Genomic DNA, 23,152 nt, shown 5'->3' on the forward strand with positions numbered 1-23,152 from the left:
CAGTCTAAACAGTCCCAACAGTCTAAACAGTCTAAACAGTCCCAACAGTCTAAACAGTCCCAACAGTCTAAATAGTCTAAACAGTCCCAACAGTCTAAATAGTCTAAATAGTCCCAACAGTCCAAACAGTCTAAACAGTCTAAACAGTCTAAACAGTCTAAACAGTCCCAACAGTCTAAACATTCCCAACAGTCTAAACAGTCTAAACAGTCCCAACAGTCTAAATAGTCTAAACAGTCTAAACAGTCCCAACAGTCTAAACATTCCCAACAGTCTAAACAGTCTAAACAGTCCCAACAGTCTAAATAGTCTAAACAGTCTAAACAGTCCCAACAGTCTAAACATTCCCAACAGTCTAAACAGTCTAAACAGTCCCAACAGTCTAAATAGTCTAAACAGTCTAAACAGTCTAAACAGTCCCAACAGTCTAAACAGTCCCAACAGTCTAAATAGTCTAAACAGTCCCAACAGTCTAAATAGTCTAAATAGTCCCAACAGTCCAAACAGTCTAAACAGTCTAAACAGTCTAAACAGTCTAAACAGTCCCAACAGTCTAAACATTCCCAACAGTCTAAACAGTCTAAACAGTCCCAACAGTCTAAATAGTCTAAATAGTCCCAACAGTCTAAATAGTCCCAACAGTCTAAACAGTCCCAACAGTCTAAATAGTCTAAATAGTCTAAACAGTCTAAACAGTCTAAATAGTCTAAATAGTCCCAACAGTCTAAACAGTCTAAACAGTCCCAACAGTCTAAACAGTCCCAACAGTCTAAACATTCCCAACAGTCTAAACAGTCTAAACAGTCCCAACAGTCTAAACATTCCCAACAGTCTAAACAGTCTAAACAGTCCCAACAGTCTAAACAGTCCCAACAGTCTAAACAGTCTAAACAGTCTAAATAGTCTAAATAGTCCCAACAGTCTAAACAGTCTAAACAGTCCCAACAGTCTAAACAGTCCCAACAGTCTAAACATTCCCAACAGTCTAAACAGTCTAAACAGTCCCAACAGTCTAAACATTCCCAACAGTCTAAACAGTCTAAACAGTCCCAACAGTCTAAATAGTCTAAACAGTCCCAACAGTCTAAACAGTCCCAACAGTCTAAACATTCCCAACAGTCTAAACAGTCTAAACAGTCCCAACAGTCTAAATAGTCTAAACAGTCCCAACAGTCTAAACAGTCCCAACAGTCTAAACATTCCCAACAGTCTAAACAGTCTAAACAGTCCCAACAGTCTAAATAGTCTAAACAGTCCCAACAGTCTAAATAGTCTAAATAGTCCCAACAGTCTAAACAGTCTAAACATTCCCAACAGTCTAAACAGTCTAAACAGTCCCAACAGTCTAAATAGTCTAAATAGTCCCAACAGTCTAAACAGTCTAAACATTCCCAACAGTCTAAACAGTCTAAACAGTCCCAACAGTCTAAATAGTCTAAATAGTCCCAACAGTCTAAACAGTCTAAACATTCCCAACAGTCTAAACAGTCTAAACATTCCCAACAGTCTAAACAGTCTAAACAGTCCCAACAGTCTAAATAGTCTAAATAGTCCCAACAGTCTAAACAGTCTAAACAGTCTAAATAGTCTAAATAGTCCCAACAGTCTAAACAGTCTAAACAGTCCCAACAGTCTAAACATTCCCAACAGTCTAAACAGTCTAAACAGTCCCAACAGTCTAAATAGTCTAAACAGTCCCAACAGTCTAAATAGTCTAAATAGTCCAAACAGTCTAAACAGTCCCAACAGTCTAAACAGTCCCAACAGTCTAAACATTCCCAACAGTCTAAACAGTCTAAACAGTCCCAACAGTCTAAACATTCCCAACAGTCTAAACAGTCTAAACAGTCCCAACAGTCTAAATAGTCTAAATAGTCCCAACAGTCTAAACATTCCCAACAGTCTACCAACATTGCCAACAGTCTAAACAGTCCCAACAGTCTACCAACATTGCCAACAGTCTCAACTGTCTAAACAGTCCCAACAGTCTAAACATTCCCAACAGTCTACCAACATTGCCAACAGTCTAAACAGTCCCAACAGTCTACCAACATTGCCAACAGTCTCAACAGTCCCAACAGTCTACCAACATTGCCAACAGTCTCAACTGTCTAAACAGTCCCAACAGTCTAAACATTCCCAACAGTCTACCAACATTGCCAACAGTCTAAACAGTCCCAACAGTCTACCAACATTGCCAACAGTCTCAACAGTCCCAACAGTCTACCAACATTGCCAACAGTCTCAACTGTCTAAACAGTCCCAACAGTCTACCAACATTGCCAACAGTCTCAACAGTCCCTACAGTCTACCAACATTGCCAACAGTCGACAGTCTAAACAGTCCCAACAGTCTACCAACATTGCCAACAGTCTACCAACACTCCCAACAGTCCCAACTAGGGCTGTGGTGGTCACAACAATAATCAGCCGGTGATTGTCACGCAAATAACTGCCGGTCTCACGGTAATAAACTGTTAATTAACATAAAACATTTAGCATCTCCTGGCTTCCTACAAGCCACTGATGCAGACCTTTGGAACCTCTACATTTTAAACAAGTCTAACAAATCTATGTAATATAGCCTACACCTTCACAATAAAGCCATTATTATTTTAGACAGGTCTAAAGAAACATGATATGAAGAAAATGTAGTGTATTTCAGAAGAACAGAATAACATACTCTGAGTTGTCCTTATGTTAGGTCCTGATCTAGCTATGCCATATAGTTGTGGGATACACTAGTTCATTTAGAAGACAAAATTAGCTTAGAATTCCATGGCATTGTTTTTTGCGCAGGCTGTACACACTTCATCAGTCTCATTCACAATTTGACAAGCACTTGATAATGCCTTGAATTCACAGCGACATCCCCTTTGTGTGTCTCCGTAATGCCTCCTAACAAAATGTCTTTGGGCTAAATATATTAATTATAATTCCCTTCTCCCTGAGTCCTGTTTGCTCCGAAGCACCTCTCACTCACATGGCTCTTCATCAAGTGATCTGGTCTTTTACAAGTGAAGACGTGCATCCTTATCCAATTCCTAGTTGCACATTGAAGATATTGGAAGAACTGTCCACATTTACTTTTCGTCAGCCAACAAGATGAGTAGGACTAACGAACAGCAAAAGCACTAGTCTATGTCAATCTACTATCCCCCATACAAAAGTTGACCTATTCTATTCTGTTCGAGAAACACATATTCCAAACATAGTCTGGGACAGTCATGTGATGCGATAGATCCCAAATTAATACAACCACTAGCATCAAAAAAACTTTTTTACACAATGTTGATAAACTATTAGGCTATTTCTTCATATTATAAGCGCAGCAATGCGGACACTACAGTAGGCTATATGAGCGAATGTTCCATTATCAAAAGTGACCACAAATGCGATTATGCATGTGATTATCTTCCCCAAACTTGAAACTCCACACACTGCTTATGTATGCCAGTTAGGCTCTACACCCCTTGTAAAGCGGATTCATGTGTTTCATTTAAAGTAGTTATTTGGCCACTTTAGTTGTGATACAAACCTTATCAAAACATACAGGCATGTGGGCCTGAGGTGAGGTGTGCGACTATGATTTGAAAAAGTCATCAAAAAAGGCATAACTTGTGATTGATACAAGTAACAGGCTAATATTGTCACCCATCAGACTATTCTTGATTTAATCTTGTCTTTACATATACAAAAAAATATATATGTGAAATTTGTTTTGACTAAGAAGGGACCATTATCATGCACCTGTCTCGGAACAGGGGCAGGGGAAAATGGACTTGTCATCTACACACTTACAGTTGAAGTCGGAAGTTTACATACACCTTAGCCAAATACATTTAAACTCATTTTTTTCACAATTCCTGACATTTAATCCAAGTAAAAAGTCCCTGTCTTAGGTCAGTTAGGATCAACACTTCATTTAAGTAATGTGAAATGTCAGAATAATAGTAGAGATGATGATTTATTTCAGGTTTTACTTCTTTCATCACATTCCTAGTGGGTCAGAAGTTTACATACACTCAATTAGTATTTGGAAGCATTGCCTTTAAATTGTTTAACTTGGGTCAAACGTTTCGGGTAGCCTTCCACAAGCTTCCCACAATAAGTTGGGTGAATTTTGGCTCATTCCTCCTGACAGAGCTGGTGTAACCGAGTCAGGTTTGTAGGCCTCCTTGCTCGCACACGCTTGCCAACCCATTTTCTATAGCATTGAGGTCAGGGCTTTGTGATGGCCACTCCAATACCTTGACTTTGTTGTCATTAAGCCATTTTGCCACAACTTTGGAAGTATGCTTGGGGTCATTGTCCATTTGGAAGACCAATTTGTGACCAACCTTTTAACTGATGTCTTGAGATGTTGCTTCAATATATCCAATTTTCCTCCCTTGTAATGCCATCTATTTTGTGAAGTGCATCAGTCCCTCCTGCAGCAAAGCATCCCCACAACATGATGCTGCCACCCCCGTGCTTCATGGTTGGGATGATGTTCTTCGGCTTGCAAGCCTCCCCCTTCTTCCTCCAAACATAACGATGGTCATTATGGCCAAACAGTTCTATTTTTATTTCATCAGACCAGAGGACATTTCTCCAAAAAGTACAATATTTGTCCCCATGTGCAGTTGCAAACCGTAGTCTGGCTTTTTTGTGGCGGTTCTGGAGCAGTGGCTTCTTCCTTGCTGAGCGGCCTTTCATGTTATGTCGATATAGGACTCGTTTTACTGTGGATATAGATACTTTTGTACCTGTTTCCTCCAGCATCTTCACAAGGCCCTTTGCTGTTGTTCTGGGATTGATTTGCACATTTCGCACCAAAGTACCTTCATCTCTAGGAGACAAAACACGTCTCCTTCCTGAGCGGTATGACGGCAGCGTGGTCCCATGGTGTTTATAGTTGCATACTGTTGTTTGTACAGATGAACGTGGTTCCTTCAGGAATTTGGAAATTGTTCCCAATGATGAACCAGACTTGTTGAGGTCTCCCATTTTTTCTCGGAGGTCTCGGCTGATTTCTTTTGATTTTCCCATGATGTCAAGCAAAGAGGCACTGAGTTTGAAGGTAGGCCTTGAAATACATCCACAGGAACACCTCCAATTGATTCAAATGATGTCAATTAGTCTATCAGAAGCTTCTAAAACCATGACATCATCTTCTGGAATGTTCCAAGCTGTTTAAAGCCACAGTCAACTTAGTGTATGTAAACTTCTGACCCACTGGAATTGTGATACAGTGAATTATACGTAAAATAATCTGTCTGTAAACAATTGTTGGAAAAATTACTTGTGTCATGCACAAAGTAGATGTCCTAACCGACTTGCCAAAACTATAGTTTGTTTTAACAAGAAATTTGTGGAGTGGTGGAAAAATGAGTTTTAATGACTCCAACCTAAGTGTATGTAAACATCCGACTTCAACTGTATATAGCGAATGGAGGACGCTTCTCCCGTGGTTCATTTTCATACCAGCCAGGTAGGCTGTACTCCTGTTGTAAAGGGAAGCAATGTTCTTAATATTAGGAAAGTTGAGAAAAGTATATAGTAGGTGTAGCCTATAGAAAGCTGATGGGATCTTCCTCTTTTTTATTTAACTAGGCAAGTCAGTTAAGAACAAAGTCTTATTCACAATGACGGCCTACCCCGGCCGACGCTGGGCCAATTGTGCGCCGCCCTATGGGACTCCCAATCACGGCCGGTTGTGATACAGCCTGCAATCAAAACAGGGTCTGTAGTGATGCCTCTGGCACTGAGATGCAGTGCCTTAGACCGCTGCGCCACTCGAGAGCTCGAGAGGCCATCACTTGTTTTCTCAAACAATTGCATAGCCTACAGAATGCACTCACGAAGTGTTTGATTAGATTTTAGGATATATTTGCATTGATGTCAGAGTGATTAGAGGGACAATAGAGTGCTGAGTACCAGGCAGTTAGAAGTTTGTTAGGCTACTAATGACCAGCAGCATCAGAACTTGGAGAAGCCTAATTACTGTGACTAAACGGTCACATGGAATTTGACTGCCTTCATGAATCCTGACCGCCGGTGTGGTGGTCTACCAAAAGTCCCAACAGTCTACCAACAGTCACAACAGTCTACCAATAGTCCCAACAGTCACAATAGTCTACCAATAGTCACAACAGTCTACCAATAGTCCCAACCGTCACAACAGTCTACCAACAGTCACAACAGTCTAAACAGTCTACCAATAGTCACAACAGTCACAACAGTCTACCAATAGTCACAACAGTCACAACAGTCTACCAATAGTCTACCAACGGTCACAACAGTCTAAACAGTCCACCAACAGTCACAACAGTCACAACAGTCTACCAACAGTCACAACAGTCTAAACAGTCTACCAATAGTCCCAACAGTCACAACAGTCTACCAACAGTCACAACAGTCTACCAATAGTCCCAACAGTCTACCAATAGTCCCAACAGTCCCAACAGTCTACCAATAGTCCCAACTGTCTACCAACAGTCTAAACAGTCACAAAAGTCCCAACAGTCACAACAGTCTACCAACAGTCCCAACAGTCTACCAACAGTCACAACAGTCTACCAACAGTCACAACAGTCTAAACAGTCCCAAAAGTCTACCAAGTCACAACAGTCTACCAATAGTCCCAACAGTCCAAACAGTCTACCAACAGTCCCAACAGTCTACCAACAGTCTACCAACAGTCACAACAGGCCCAATAGTCCCAACAGTCTATCAATAGTCCCAACAGTCTAAACAGTCTACCAACAGTCTAAACAGTCTACCAACAGTCCCAACAGTCTACCAACAGTCCCAACAGTCTACCAAAAGTCTACCAACAGTCTCAACAGTCTACCAACCATCTACCAACAGTCCCAACAATCTACCAACAGTCCCAACAATCTACCAACAGTCCCAACAGCCTACCAACAATCACCCAACAGTCTACCAATAGTCCCAACAGTCTACCAAAAGTCTTCCAACAGTCCCAACACTCTACAAAAACTCCCAACACTCATAACAGTCGACCAACACTCCCAACAGTCTACCAACAATCTCCCAACAGTCCCAACAGCCTACCAAAAGTCCCAACACTCTACAAAAACTCCCAACACTCATAACAGTCTACCAACACTTCCAACAGTCTACCAACACTCCCAACAGTCTGCCAATAGCCTGCCAATAGTCCCAACACAATAACAAAAGGCCTACAACAAATGGGCTTTCCCCCTCCAACAGTCTCAACAGTCTACCAACCATCGACCAACAGTCCCAATGATCTACCAACAGTCCCAACAATCTACCAACAGTCTACCAATAGTCCCAACAGTCTACCAAAAGTGCCAACAGTCTACCAAAAGTCCCAACAGTCTACCAATAGTCCCAACAGTCTACCAATAGTCCCAACAGTCTACCAATAGTCACAACAGTCTACCAGCAGTCCCAACAGTCTACCAACAGTCCCAACAGTCTACCAATAGTCCCAACAGGCTAAACAGTCTACCAACAGTCTAACAATAGTCCCAACAGTCTACCAACAGTCCCAATAGTCCCAACAGTCTAAACAGTCTACCAACACTCCCAACAGTCTACCAAATGTCTACCAACAGTCTACCTACAGTCTACCAAAAGTGCTTATACAGAAAAACAGCCTAAAACCCCAAACAGCAAGCAATGCAGATGTAGAAGCACAGTGGCTAGGAAAAACCCTTGAAAGGCAGGAATCTAGGAAGAAACCTAGAGAAGAACCAGGCTCTGAGGGGTGGCCAGTCCTCTTCTACGAACAGTCCCAACAGTCTACCAACCAACTACCAACAGTCTCAACAGTCTACCAACCATCTACCAACAGTCCCAATAGTCTACCAACACTCCCAACAGTCTGCCAATAGCCTACCAATAGTCTACCAACAGTCCCAACACTCTACCAAAAGGCCTACAACAAATGGGCTTTCCCCCTCCAGCTGGGAGAGAGGGACTTATCACTGAGCATGATCTCAAATCAGTCTACCTGCAGGGGGCACTTCTTATAGCAGCTCAGGGTAATCTGCCATCATTATACCCTACAGAGAGGGGTACCTACCATCATTATACCCTACAGAGAGGGTTATAAGTTTAATGCTAGCTAGCAACTTACCTTGGCGTACTGCATTTGCGTAACAGGCAGGCTCCCCGTGGAGTGCAATGAGAGAAAGGTGGTTAGAGCGTTGGACAAGTTAACTGTAAGGTTGCAAGATTGAATCCCCGAGCTGACAAGGTAAAAATCTGTCGTTCTGCCCCTGAACCAGGCAGTTAACCCACTGTTCCTAGGCTGTCATTGAAAATAAAAATGTGTTCTTAACTGACTTGCCTGGTTAAATAAAGATGAAATAAAAGTGTAAAAAACTTAATTTTTATTTTTATAAATAAATATAAAAAAATCGGCCAAATTGGTGTCCAAAAATACAGATTTCCGATTATGAAAACTTGAAATTGGCCGTAATTAATCAGCCATTCCGATTAATCGGTTGACCTCTAGTATCTACCATCATTATACCCTACAGAGAGGGGCATCTAGAATTATTATACCCTACAGAGAGGGGTATCTACCATCATTATACCCTACAGAGAGGGGTATCTGCCATCATTATACCCTACAGAGAGGGTTATATACCACCATTATACCCTACATAGAGGGGTATCTACCATATACCACCATTATACCCTACAGAGAGGGTTATCTACCACCATTATACCCTACAGAGAGGGGTATCTACCACCATTATACCCTACAGAGAGGGGTATCTACCACCATTATACCCTACAGAGGGGTATCTACCACCATTATACCCTACAGAGAGGGTTATCTACCACCATTATACCCTACAGAGAGGGGTATCTACCACCATTATACCCTACAGAGAGGGGTATCTACCACCATTATACCCTACAGAGAGGGGTATCTACCACCATTATACCCTACAGAGAGGGGTATCTACCACCATTATACCCTACAGAGAGGGGTATCTACCACCATTATACCCTACAGAGAGGGGTATCTACCACCATTATACCCCACAGAGAGGGGTATCTACCACCATTATACCCTACAGAGAGGGTTATCTACCACCATTATACCCTACAGAGAGGGGTATCTACCACCATTATACCCTACAGAGAGGGTTATCTACCACCATTATACCCTACAGAGAGGGGTATCTACCATCTACCACCATTATACCCTACAGAGAAGTGTATCTGGTTTCTTAGGGGCGTCTTCAAGATTCAGTAAGTAATGTCAGAAGGTAGCAGAATAATGTCTTACCAACAACAGCTGCAAATTCAAATAAAACTACATCACGTTTTGAAGTTCAATTTCTTTGCTTTGTTTACAACACTATCATGTTTCTAGCAAATACGTTTTGTGGTCCAGAATGCAAACCGGACGCACGCGTGAGTATCACCAATGAGGAGAAGGCACGTGGGTATACGCTTCTATAAACCACCGAGGAGATGGAAGATGCAGGACTTACACCGCGTTCAGCGTCACGAATAGAACTGACTTAGTGTGGGTGCAATGATTGAATAACATGTATGTGTACATGTATTTTGCCATTTGTCTAAAGTAAATTTGACGACATGATAAGGCAGGAAAAGCTGTTTCATACAAAATATTTGAATACTTTAGCTATGTCATCATATTTCCAGGCATTATGTTGTAATTTAGAATTAACAGTCGCTAGCCCCCGTCCAGAATGACTGGGCCTCTCAAGACATTAGGGCTCCACTATAGCGCAGTCGTAAGAGGGAGGCTTGAGAACGTTCCTAACAATGGCATGACGCGACCGAGTGACGGAGGTGCAACCTATGACTAGGGAGAAGTATCGAACAAAATAACTACATTAAGTAATTCACTAATCATAAACTATTTGCATACAGTATAATAGAAATGTTGGTACATTTGTGGACAACATTTGAACTTACTCAAACTTTAATACCATTCAATCTGCATAAGGGCAGTTTCTGTTGGTAAAGGGGTGGGGAACATAAAACGCATGCCTGTAAAATAGATTTGCATTTCTCTTCCCAAAAAGCATTTTAGCCTACTGGTAAGGCAGTTGGACATTGTATTTCACTCATTGACATTTTGTGGAAGTTAACCAACACTAGCCTTATCACACTTCCCCAGAAAGCAGCTGTGGTTAGAATCGACTCTCTGGGAGGATACAGAAACCACAGCCAGCCTAACTGTACTAATGACCTTTTAAAACAGAGAGAAAATGGGGAAGAACAACAGGAACCCAAACATTTTACTGAAACCAACAACAAATGTCTGTCCTTTTAATACATGTAAACCCAGCTTCCTACTCTCATATGGCTTGTGCCACTGCAGAATAACAAGTTACACTACATGCAAATAATGCAAACACAAAGGGATCTTTTCTCTTTGTTTTGGTACATTACAATATTTTGCGTGATGTAATTCAGCCACTCATCAGAACTGTAACCCAGAAATTTGAGTGCTTCAGAGCATGAGGCACGGCCTGGTCAATTGTTTAACAATGACTCATTTTCCTGCTAAATGAGTCCAATACCAAACGGGCTTATCTCAGGGGACTTGGAGCAAAAATGCTATGCATTTCTTCCAGACAAAAATAATAAGGCTTTAAACAGGATATGAGTGGAATGGAATCGGTTGTCTCGGTCAGAGGAATTTTTATTGACCCATATTATATGAAGCAAGAGAAGGGAGATAGTGTTTATCAGACCAGGCCAGACAGGTCCAGTTGTCAGTGTCCTGTAAACGGTTAATCCATATGCTCCATGGGTCACAAGGGGAGTGTTTGGTTAGACACCCCCAGGTGTAACAGCATGTAATGTGATGTCACTCTCTGTAATCTATATGCCTCAGACATTTTTGAGGATACCATATCAGTGGGTTGGTAAATACTAATTATCCCATGATATGTTCATGGTGTGTTCAATATGCTTAAAAAACAGCTTAGGGTGATATATTCTTGGATTATGTCTTACAAGGTAAAAATGAGAATGGGTATCTGAAAATGTGGAACCATTTCTAATTATTGGACATTTTACTGTATATAAACTTGCCACTACATATGGCATATGTCTTGAGCATGTATGAGCACACTGTCAAATGTAACAGAGATCAAAAGACAGGCTTATAACCAGTATCTGTCTATCATATGCAGAATTCTCAACAGGCAAGGTGTGTGAGCAATAGTGCCACCAAGTGTTCAAATTCATAAACAATGTTAAAGAAAACCCTTACGTTTGGGGATTTAGGAGCGATGCCCCTGGATGTCCAATGATTTTCCAGTGTGTGTTGTGTTACTCTTACCTGGTCAGAGGGGAAACAGTGCAGCAGCTGTGCGATGTTGTTGTTGTAGAGGGTCTCCCACTGGCGACGGGCCCACCCGACACAGTCCTCCCAGCCTTGGGGCCGCTGTCTCCCCACACCTCCCCACACACACTCCAGGACCTCCAGAGCCTCCGCCTCCCCCCGACCCAGGGTGCGCTCCAGGAAACCAGCAGCATCCCTGCAGGGAACAATAGCATAAGCATCATTAGACCTGGACCTCTCCCCTAATGGACCTTCATGTAATCTCCTTCAAGACGATGTTTCTCCAGAAAGACTAAAAACATAAACGCAAAGGAAACCAATAGGGATGATGTAAGATGGGTGGGCAGGATGAGTTGGCCTTTAAAACTCAAGGTCTCATAACATACTCCTCTCGCCCCCTCCCAGGGTTTATCATTGGAAGATAGAGAGAGTTCTGCCTCGGCTTTCAAATTCCAACGATAATTGTGTAACACCTGAACAGTGGTAGAAGGAGCAGCCATGTCATATTCAACAACACTGATTTCTGGATCCTATTTCGGTCAAACATGGACACATACTGTAACTATCCTCTTGTGCCCTTTACCTGCATTCGTCTAAGGTTATCACACCTACTCTGAGGGGATTCCTATGGGTGAGGCAGTGCATGGCAAACCCAAGATATGCTCATTCACCCTTCCTAATGTCTGTTTAACAGGAAGATGAACAACACTGAACAGTCAGTCAGTCGGTAGTATTGTTACTGAGAAGGTGATAGGGGGTTAGGGGTGCTGCCTTTGAAACTGGCCCAAGGTCAGAGGTTACCCTGCATCTGAGGGGGAAGGAAGTGTTTGGAGTGATGGTGGTGTGTATTGTGTGTGGTGTGTGTGGTGTGTGGAGTGTGTGCAGAGCTCCATGGGTAGTATCTACCAGCCTGAGTCACATGTATGCCTGGTTCCTGTTAACACAGCATATATCCTGTGTTACACAGTCTCACCATCCTCTCCTACACCTACTCTGTTAGTCTGAGATGCTGGAGTGATTTTCAGCTGAGTCTGTGGGGCCTGCTCGGTGAGGTCTGCGCTCGTCTCCAGAGGACACTACTCTCCACAGGAGGCAGGGGGCTTTTCCATCACTAAAGGGGCCTATATTACATCTCAGTAAAATACACTGAGCCTGGGAAAGAAACACAGGCAGGCCATGAGTCTTAACTGAACTCTTACTGGGGCAGATTAACAGAGCTTTGGAGCAGCTGATGGGCTCTTACTGGGGCAGATTAACAGGGCTCCGGAGCAGCTGATGGACTCTTACTGGGACAGATTAACAGGGCTCCGGAGCAGCTGATGGACTCTTACTGGGGCAGATTAACAGGGCTCCGGAGCAGCTGATGGACTCTTACTGGGGCAGATTAACAGGGCTCCGGAGCAGCTGATGGACTCTTACTAGGGCAGATTTAACAGGCCTCCCCTTGCAGTTGATGGACCCTTACTGGGGCAGATTAACAGGCCTCCCCTTGCAGCTGAGAACAATTGTCACTCTCACAGACCCACAGACCATTAGACACAATACATACAGAATACACAGCAAGACTCCAACTGCATTCCAAAAGTTTTGTAAAAACCAACCACAACAAAACCATGAGGACAGCGCTACTTCATTATAACACTTACTTTCCTCTTTCAGCAGGAAGTAAACTAGTCCTCAGGCTTGTAAGTGAATGGATGTATATGAGTTAGACATCTCTGCCTAATTAGCTGACTGACTGTGTGCCAGATGTTTAACCCAGGAGATTGTTAATCTAGAAGTCCCCTGGTGGGAGGGTGGCTTCACCCAGAAGACATCTCTTCCCTGAGCTTTACTGCAACACTGGCTGTTCTTTATAAACAGCACTAACTACTGCATTACCATCTGTAAGGCTCACTACTTATTTGGGGCATGTACAGGTCCTTCAGAAAGTATTCATTCCCATTGATTTATTCTACATTTTGTTGTGTTACAGCCTGAATTCAAAGTGGATTAAATATATGTTTTTCACCCATCTACACACAATACCTCATCATTATTTACTTTTTAAATGTATTGAAAATGTATTACAGAAATATTTCATTTACATACAGTATTCACACCCCTGAGTCAATACTTTGTAGAACTATCTTTGGCAGCACTTACAGCTGTGAGTGTTTCTGGGTAAGTCTCTAAGAGTTTTCCACACCTCGATTGTGCAACATTTACACGTTATTATTTTCAAAGTTCTTCAAGCTCTGTCAAATTGGTTGTTGATCATTGCTAGACAACCATTTTCAGGTCTTGCCATAGATTATCAAGTTGATATAAGTCAAGTATTCTTGGTAAGTAACTCCAGTGTAGATTTGGCATTGTGTTTTAGGTTATTGTCCTGCAGAAAGGTGAATTCACCTCCCAGTGTCTAGTGTAAAGCAGACTGAACCAGGTTTTCCTCTAAGATTTGTCCTGTGCTTAGCTCCATTCCCTTTCTTTTTTATCCTGAAAAACTCCCCAGTCCTTAACGATGACAAGCATACCCATAAGATGATGTAGTCACCACTACGCTTGAAAATATATAGTGAGATACTCAGTAATGTGTTGTATTGGATTTGTCCCAAACATAACACTTTTGTATTCAGGGCAAAAAGTGAATTGCTTTACCACATTTGTTGCTGTTTTACTTTAGTGTCTTGTTGCAAACAGGATGCATGACTTTTAGCATTTTTATTCTGTAAAGACTACTTCTTTTCACTCTGTCATCTAGGTTAGTACTGTGGAGTAACTAGAATGTTGTTGATCCATCCTCAGTTTTCTCCTATCACAGCCATTAAACACTGTAACTGTTTGAAAGTCACCATTGGCCTCATGGTGAAATCCTTCCTGTCTGACAACTGAGTTAGGAAGGACGCCTGTATCTTTGTAGTGACTGTGTGTATTGATACACCATCCAAAGTGTGATGAATAAATTCACCATGTTCAAAGAGATATGTCCGATTTATTTTATTTTTTTCCAAACTACCAATAGGTGCCCATCTTTGCGAGGCATTGGAAAACCTCCTGGTCATTATGGTTGAACATGCGTTTGAAATTCACTGCTTGACTGAGGGGCGTTACAGATAATATGTGGGGCACAGTTATGAGGTAGCCAATATGTTAAACACTATTATTGCACACAGAGTGAGTCGATGAAAATTATTATGTGACTTGTTAAGCAGATTTTTTCTCCTGAACTTATTTAGGCTTGCCATAACAAAGGGGTTGAATACTTATTGACTGAAGACATTTCAGCTATTAACGTTTAATTAATTTGTAAAAATTTCTAAAAACACAATTCCACTTTGACATTATGGGGTATTGTGTAGTAGGCCAGTGACCAAAGAAAACTACATTTAATCCATTTTAAATTCAGGCTGTAACACAACAACATGTGGAAAAAGTCAAGGGGTGTGAATACTGTCTGAAGGCACTGTATGTATGAGGACAGACTGAGGCATCAAAATTGAATAGTGGTAGGCTGGATGATTGGCCTATGGCTGGTATGACTAGTAGCATAAGCCTGCGATCTGAATCTAAAAGTTTCAGTGAAATAAAGCACACTTTGGAATTTAAAGATTCCATTTCTGCTCATCGTGTTTGCGTGATTGCAACTGATTGAGTATGTTAGGAAAGAAGGTAGACTTACCTGAAGTACAGATTGACATGTTCAGCTGCTTGTTTATAGAGCCCCTCAAACTGGTCTCTGGCCCACTGCAAAGACACATGGTAGGTCTGACTTAATGAGGTTTTCATTTTAACTTCAGTCTGATGCACACTTTTCATTTAAGCATGGTCTCAATCACCCTCAAAATGCTTATCCATTCTGGGGCAAGATTGAGAGTTAAGAGTGTAAAAAGCTTTGCATTTTAGATGAGTTGTGTGTGTGAGGGATTAAGAGATAAGTGGAGTATGGATGGAGATGGACTGAGTTAGGAGTTAGTACTGTACTGTATGGATGGATGGACTGAGTTAGGAGTTAGTACTGTACGGTATGGATGGAGATGGACTGAGTTAAGAGTTAGTACCGTACTGTATGGATGGAAATGGACTGAGTTAGGAGTTAGTACTGTACTGTATGGATGGAGATGGACTGAGTTAAGAGTTAGTACTGTACTGTATGGATGGAGATGGACTGAGTTAGGAGTTAGTACAGTACTGTATGGATGGATGGACTGAGTTAGGAGTTAGTACTGTACTGTATGGATGGAGATGGACTGAGTTAAGAGTTAGTACTGTACTGTATGGATGGAGATGGACTGAGTTAAGAGTTAGTACTGTACTGTATGGATGGAGATGGACTGAGTTAAGAGTTAGTACTGTACTGTATGGATGGATGGACTGAGTTAGGAGTTAGTACTGTACTGTATGGATGGATGGACTGAGTTAGGAGTTAGTACTGTACTGTATGGATGGATGGACTGAGTTAGGAGTTAGTACAGTACTGTATGGATGGATGGACTGAGTTAGGAGTTAGTACTGTACTGTATGGATGGATGGACTGAGTTAGGAGTTAGTACTGTACTGTATGGATGGATGTACTGAGTTAGGAGTTAGTACTGTACTGTATGGATGGATGGACTGAGTTAGGAGTTAGTACTGTACTGTATGGATGGATGGACTGAGTTAAGAGTTGGTACTGTACTGTACTGTATGGATGGAGATGGACTGAGTTAGGAGTTAGTACTGTACTGTATGGATGGATGGACTGAGTTAGGAGTTAGTACTGTACTGTATGGATGGATGGACTGAGTTAGGAGTTAGTACTGTACTGTATGGATGGATGGACTGAGTTAGGAGTTAGTACTGTACAGTATGGATGGAAATGGACTGAGTTAGGAGTTGATACTGTACTGTATGGATGGAGATGGACTGAGTTAGGAGTTAGTACTGTACTGTATGGATGGAGATGGACTGAGTTAAGAGTTGATACTGTACTGTATGGATGAAGATGGACTGAGTTAGGAGTTAGTTCTGTACTGTATGGACGGAGGTGGACTGAGTTAGGAGTTAGTACTGTACTGTACTGTATGGATGGAGATGGACTGAGTTAGGAGTTGATACTGTACTGTACTGTATGGACGGAGATGGACTGAGTTAGGAGTTGATACTGTACTGTACTGTATGGATGGAGATGGACTGAGTTAGGAGTTAGTACTGTACTGTATGGATGGAGATGGACTGAGTTAGGAGTAGGTACTGTACTGTATGGATGGAGATGGACTGAGTTAGGAGTTAGTACTGTACTGTATGGACGGAGATGGACTAAGTTAGGAGTTAGTACTGTACTGTATGGATGGAGATGGACTGAGTTAGGAGTTAGTTCTGTACTGTATGGATGGAGATGGACTGAGTTAGGAGTTAGTACTGTACTGTATGGATGGAGATGGACTGAGTTAGGAGTTAGTACTCTACTGTATGGAGGGAGATGGACTGAGTTAGGAGTTAGTACTGTACTGTACTGTACTGTACTGTATGGACGGAGATTGACTGAGTTAGGAGTTAGTACTGTACTGTATTACTGTATGGACGGAGATGGACTGAGTTAGGAGTTGATACTGTACTGTACTGTATGGATGGAGATGGACTGAGTTAAGAGTTAGTACTGTACTGTATGGATGGAGATGGACTGAGTTAGGAGTAGGTACTGTACTGTATGGATGGAGATGGACTGAGTTAGGAGTTAGTACTGTACTGTATGGACGGAGATTGACTGAGTTAGGAGTTAGTACTGTACTGTATGGATGGAGATGGACAGAGTTAGGAGTTAGTACTGTACTGTACTGTATGGATGGAGATGGACTGAGTTAGGAGTTAGTACTTTACTGTATGGATGGATGGAGATGGACTGAGTTAGGAGTTAGTACTGTACTGTATGGATGGAGATGGACTGAGTTAGGAGTTGATACTGTACTGTATGGATGGAGATGGACTGAGTTAGGAGTTTGTACTGTACTGTATGGATGGAGATGGACTGAGTTAGGAGTTAGTTCTGTACTGTATGGATGGAGATGCACTGATTTAGGAGTTAGTACTGTACTGTATGGATGGAGATGGACTGAGTTAGGAGTTAGTACTGTACTGTATGGATGGAGATGGACTGAGTTAGGAGTTAGTACTGTACTGTACTGTACCGTACTGTATGGATGGAGATGGACAGAGTTAGGAGTTAGTACTGTGCTGTACTGTATGGATGGAGATGGACTGAGTTAGGAGTTAGTACTGTACTGTATGGATGGAGATGGACTGAGTTAGGAGTTAGTACTGTACTGTATGGATGGAGATGGACTGAGTTAGGAGTTAGTACTGTACTGTATGGATGGAGATGGACTGAGTTAGGAGTTAGTACTGTACTGTATGGATGGAGATGGACTGAGTTAGGAGTTAGTACTGTACTGTATGGATGGAGATGGACTGAGTTAGGAGTTAGTTCTGTACTGTACTGTATGGACGGAGATGGACTGAGTTAGGAGTTAGTACTGTACTGTACTGTACCGTACTGTATGGATGGAGATGGACAGAGTTAGGAGTTAGTACTATGCTGTACTGTATGGATGGAGATGGACTGAGTTAGGAGTTAGTACTGTACTGTATGGACAGAGATGGACTGAGTTAGGAGTTAGTACTGTACTGTATGGACAGAGATGGGCTGAGTTAGGAGTTGATACTGTCCTGTACTGTATGGACGGAGATGGACTGAGTTAGGTGTTAGTACTGCTGCTCCAGTTTCAACTGTTCTGCCTTATTATTATTCGACCATGCTGGTCATTTATGAACATTTGAACATCTTGGCCATGTTCTGTTATAATCTCCACCCGGCACAGCCAGAAGAGGACTGGCCACCCCACATAGCCTGGTTCCTCTCTAGGTTTCTTCCTAGGTTTTGGCCTTTCTAGGGAGTTTTTCCTAGCCACCGTGCTTCTACACCTGCATTGCTTGCTGTTTTGCGGTTTTAGGCTGGGTGTCTGTACAGCACTTTGAGATATCAGCTAATGTACGAAGGGCTATATAAATAAATTTGATTTGATTTTGATTTGATTACTGTACTGTATGGACGGAGATGGACTGAGTTAGGAGTTAGTACTGTACTGTATGGACGGAGATGGACTGAGTTAGGAGTTAGTACTGTACTGTATGGATGGAGATGGACTGAGTTAGGAGTTAGTACTGTACTGTACTGTACTGTACCGTACTGTATGGATGGAGATGGACAGAGTTAGGAGTTAGTACTGTGCTGTACTGTATGGATGGAGATGGACTGAGTTAGGAGTTAGTTCTGTACTGTACTGTATGGATGGAGATGGACTGAGTTAGGAGTTAGTACTGTACTGTATGGACAGAGATGGACTGAGTTAGGAGTTAGTACTGTACTGTATGGACGGAGATGGACTGAGTTAGGAGTTGATACTGTACTCTATGGACAGAGATGGACTGAGTTAGGTGTTAGTACTGTACTGTATGGACGGAGTTGGGCTGAGTTAGGAGTTGATACTGTACTGTACTGTATGGACGGAGATGGACTGAGTTAGGAGGTAATACTGTACTGTACTGTATGGACGGAGATGGGCTGAGTTAGGAGTTGATACTGTACTGTACTGTATGGACGGAGATGGGCCATACCTAAGTTAAGTCAACGTTGGGTCAAATTGTTTGGGGTATGTCGACATAAGGTTAGTGTTGTAAGGTTATGCTCTGGATAGCTTGCCAGCCATGTGCCAGTCAGCCAGCCAACCAGTCAGAGAGCAGCTTAAAGTGTGTTAAACGTAACATGGATGGCAGCTCATAGGGTAGAGGAATGCCATGGCCTAAACTCCTTTAATATGCTAGGATTCCAGAATGATGGTTCAGGAGGTTGATATGACAATGCTAGGTTGCTGTGATGATGCTAGGCTACAGGGATGCAGTCAAAAACACATACAATCAGACTGTGGTTCCATGTCTCACCTGCAGGGTGTGCTCTATGCGGTGAGGGAAGTTCTTCAAGGTGCACAGTGGGATGGCATTCTGGGAGCCGGTCTTAGCCGGTCCATAGGACTCAGTCAGGTGGGGAACTACCACTAGAGTATGGCCCTTACTACCCAGGGTACCCCCCTCCAGCATGGGTCTCTGGTGCTGGACACAACGGCCATCCAGGTACACTCCTGTAGTGCACACACACACACACACACACATACACACACACACACACACACACACACAGAAATAGTACAAAAATAGTAAACCAATAAGAACAGCTAAAAGTCACACAGCATATAAACAGGCTTGGGTTACTTTTAAAATGTATTTCGTAAATTGCTTTACATGTATTCCCCAACCGTGCCAATAGAGGACTAAAATACTATGTTATCTGTCTGTCTGCTCCCCCACCATGCGTTCCACAATCCCTCTGAGCCAGCAGCTATCTACAGCATTACATAATAATAACCTAACGTAGCAGGCATAAAATAAACGCCTGAATCTACACTGAACAAAAAATCGCAACATGCAACAATTTCAAAGCTTTTACTGAGTTACAGTTCATATAAGGAAATCAGACAATTTAAATAAATGCATTAGGCCCTAATGTATGGATCTCACAGGACTGGGAATACAGATATGCATCTGTTGGTTACAGATACCTTAAAAAAAAGGTAGGGGGTGGATCAGAAAACCAGTCAGTATCTGATGTGACCACCACTTGCCTCACACAGCGTGAAATCTCCTTCGAATAAAGTTGATCAGGCTGTCGATTGTGGCCTGTGGAATGTTGTCCTACTCCTCTTCAATGGCTGTGCGAAGTTGCTGGCTATTGGCGCCATACACGCAGTTAGGTCAAGACCCTGGTGAGGATGTTGAGCACGCAGATGAGCTTCCCTAAGATGGTTTCTGACAGTTTGTGCAGAAATCTTCAGTTTTGCAAATTCACAGTTTCATCAGCAGTCCGGGTGGCTGATCTCAGATGATTCCGCAGGTGAAAAAGCCAGAGGTCCTGGGCTGGTGTGGTTACACGTGGTCTGTGGTTGTGAGGCCGGTTGAACATACTGCCAAATTCTTTAAAACGACGTGGGAAGCGGCTTATGATAGAGAAATGAACACTGAATTCGGTGGCAACAGCTTTGTTGGACATTCCTCCAGTCAGCATGCCAATTGCACGCTCCCTCAAAACTGCACATTTTAGAGTGGCCTTTTACTGTCCCCAGCACAAGGTGCACCTGTGTAATGATCATGCTGTTTAATCAGCTTCTTGATACGTGGATGGATTATGGATTATAGGTGGATGGGATTATCTTGGCAAAGGAGAAATGCTCACTAACAGGGATGTAAACAAACTTGTGCACAAAATTTGAGAGAAATAAGCTTTTTGTGTATATGAAACATTTCTGGGATCTTTTATTTTAGCTCATGAAACATGGGACCAACACTTTTTACATGTTGCGTTTATATTTTTGTTCAGTATAGATCCCCTACATACTGGTCTTGACCATAAGAAAAAAACTGTCAGGGGAGGTTCTGTTCTGCACTGTTTAACCAATCCAGTAAATGTGGAGGAGGAGTTAAAGTGTGTGTGTGTGTGATTTTCTCATTAATGTTGTCGCCCTGTAATGTCCAAACCGGAAGTTGCATCACAGGTTCTCTTTCTATGTCCCGCGAAAACCGGCTGTTGAGGACTCGGCAGTGGCTAGTTACATAATGACCTTAGAGTCAGAGCCATACTGGGGAGTGAGTCAAGTCTGTCTAACAACACCAGACAGACAGACATATAGTTGCTAATGAACTGACCTTAGGCTGATAACTACACTGATTCTGGTACTAGTGGCATGCAGGCCTATGTGCTATTATTACCACAGCTATTACTACAGAAATAAAGGAGAATGAATTGCCTCTAGTGGTGTTTATTACTGATGCCGATAAGACTATGAGCCATTGGTTGTTGTACTAGTAATGTTATTGATGTCGATACAGCTAGACGTGTGTGTTAGTCCTGATATTGGCAGTAGCGTGGGTGTTGCCAGTGTATGGACTCTGTCACTAGTAGTAATATCATTAATAGGATCATGATACAGGGGGTAGCACAGGCACTGGTACTGACTGGCTTCCACGTTGTCCAGAGCTGCAGCTACTCCATCCAGGCCCATGAAGAAGGTGTGCCCATAGACCTGCTCACTGTCTGGGTCCAGGCGGTTCTGGTGGGCTGTGATGTTCATGTTGGGGTTCATGACTCTGACCGCCTGGGCTGCTACCTCTGACTTCTGTCTCTGTGGAAGTAGAGGAAGAGGAGGAAGTCGGTGAGTGAAGGGAAAATCAGCCTCTCTTGATGAACTTCCCCTCGTTCCCCCATGACTTACTCAAAGAATAGGTGGAATACAAAGAGAAACCTGAAGAGAAAACACAAACACTGAAGGCAGAAACACTAAAACACAGAAACATGAAAACACTGAAACACAGAAACACTGAAGGCAGAAACATTACAACACAGAAACACTAAAGGCAGAAACACTAAAACACAGAAACACTAAAGGCACTGAGACTAAAACACAGAAACATTAAAACCCAGAAACACTAAAGGCAGAAACACTAAAACACAGAAACACTAAAGGCACTAAGACTAAAACACAGAAACATTAAAACCCAGAAACACTAAAGGCAGAAACACTAAAACACAGAAACACTAAAGGCAGAAACACTAAAACACAGAAACACTGAAGGCAGAAACACTAAAGGCAGAAACACTAAAACACAGAAACACTAAAACCCAGAAACACTAAAGGCAGAAACACTAAAACACAGAAACACTAAAGGCACTGAGACTAAAACACAGAAACATTAAAACCCAGAAACACTAAAGGCAGAAACACTAAAACACAGAAACACTGAAGGCACTAAGACTAAAACACAGAAACACTAAATTACAGAAACACTAAAGGCACTAAGACTAAAACACAGAAACACTAAATTACAGAAACACTAAAGGCAAAAAGTGAGAAAAAGAGCAGCAATGGTGTGAACTGGGTGACAAAGAAACTAGAGAACTGAGGGGAAGGGAAACCCAAATATTTACACAAGCAGCAAAGGAAATCAGGATACACATGAACTCATCATAGATGGGTCTTATATAGCAGTATCTTGTATATTTCTCCTTCTGACAGACATCTGGAAGATGGTATGAAAGCCAATGGCAAGCACTCGGTCACATTCAAATGAAGTGGAAAGGAAACCTAAATCACCATGACTGTGGCCTAAGGATACATACATGGCTCACAGCCATTTAGTTATATAACAGTTTGCCGGACACAATTTTTCCTAAGCACAATATGTCCTAACTATATTCAGATTCAATGCAGACAGATATGTGTTTTTACCATTGGGGTGTGTAAGGTTGGATGTGGGAGTGCGTGTGTGTGTGTGTGTGTGTGTGTGTGTGTGTTTTTCTCATTAATTTCGTCTTGACTTGGCTGACAAGGCAGAAAAAATGAAATATAATAGGATCAGGCTGTACAATCTTTCCAATCAGCAATATATCCCCGTTTATGAATGAAAATGTGATATGAACTGGAAATAGATACACATGTTGTTTTGTACTTTGATGAATTATTACGGGAATAAGTAAGAAACCTATCAGCAATCCTTGTAGGTGTGCGTGCCCGACACACACACATCACCTGTAGCACTCCGATGTGAAGCACAGGTTAATTGTAGGCGAGTTGACTAATCATGAGGCAAGTCTGTCTCAAAAACAGTAGTTCATCCCTCTTTTCCACACGTGGTGTCAATATTTTTGTGATTGAAAAGCGCTGGGGGAACATGTCAGCTCAACACACGTCTGTTTATGGGTGATAATACG

The 23,152-nt window shown here is 42.2% G+C and overlaps 1 protein-coding gene across 3 annotated transcripts in view; it reads right to left on the reverse strand.

The window, feature by feature from the left end:
• The window catches only part of uba7 (ubiquitin-like modifier activating enzyme 7), an 87,379-nt gene that overhangs the window by 54,497 nt on the left and 9,730 nt on the right, over positions 1–23,152 (reverse strand). For all 3 annotated transcript variants that reach the window (XM_020493931.2, XM_031836105.1, XM_031836142.1), the window contains exons 13-16: positions 21,401–21,566; positions 19,276–19,472; positions 14,981–15,045; positions 11,317–11,515 (exon numbers count right to left, since the gene is read on the reverse strand). In XM_020493931.2, coding sequence (XP_020349520.1) covers positions 11,317–11,515; positions 14,981–15,045; positions 19,276–19,472; positions 21,401–21,566 — 627 coding nt within the window. The remainder of the gene's footprint in view (positions 1–11,316; positions 11,516–14,980; positions 15,046–19,275; positions 19,473–21,400; positions 21,567–23,152) is intronic.

The sequence above is a fragment of the Oncorhynchus kisutch genome, linkage group LG1 (genome assembly GCF_002021735.2).
Source record: "Oncorhynchus kisutch isolate 150728-3 linkage group LG1, Okis_V2, whole genome shotgun sequence".
Classification (NCBI taxonomy): Eukaryota; Metazoa; Chordata; class Actinopteri; order Salmoniformes; family Salmonidae; genus Oncorhynchus; species Oncorhynchus kisutch.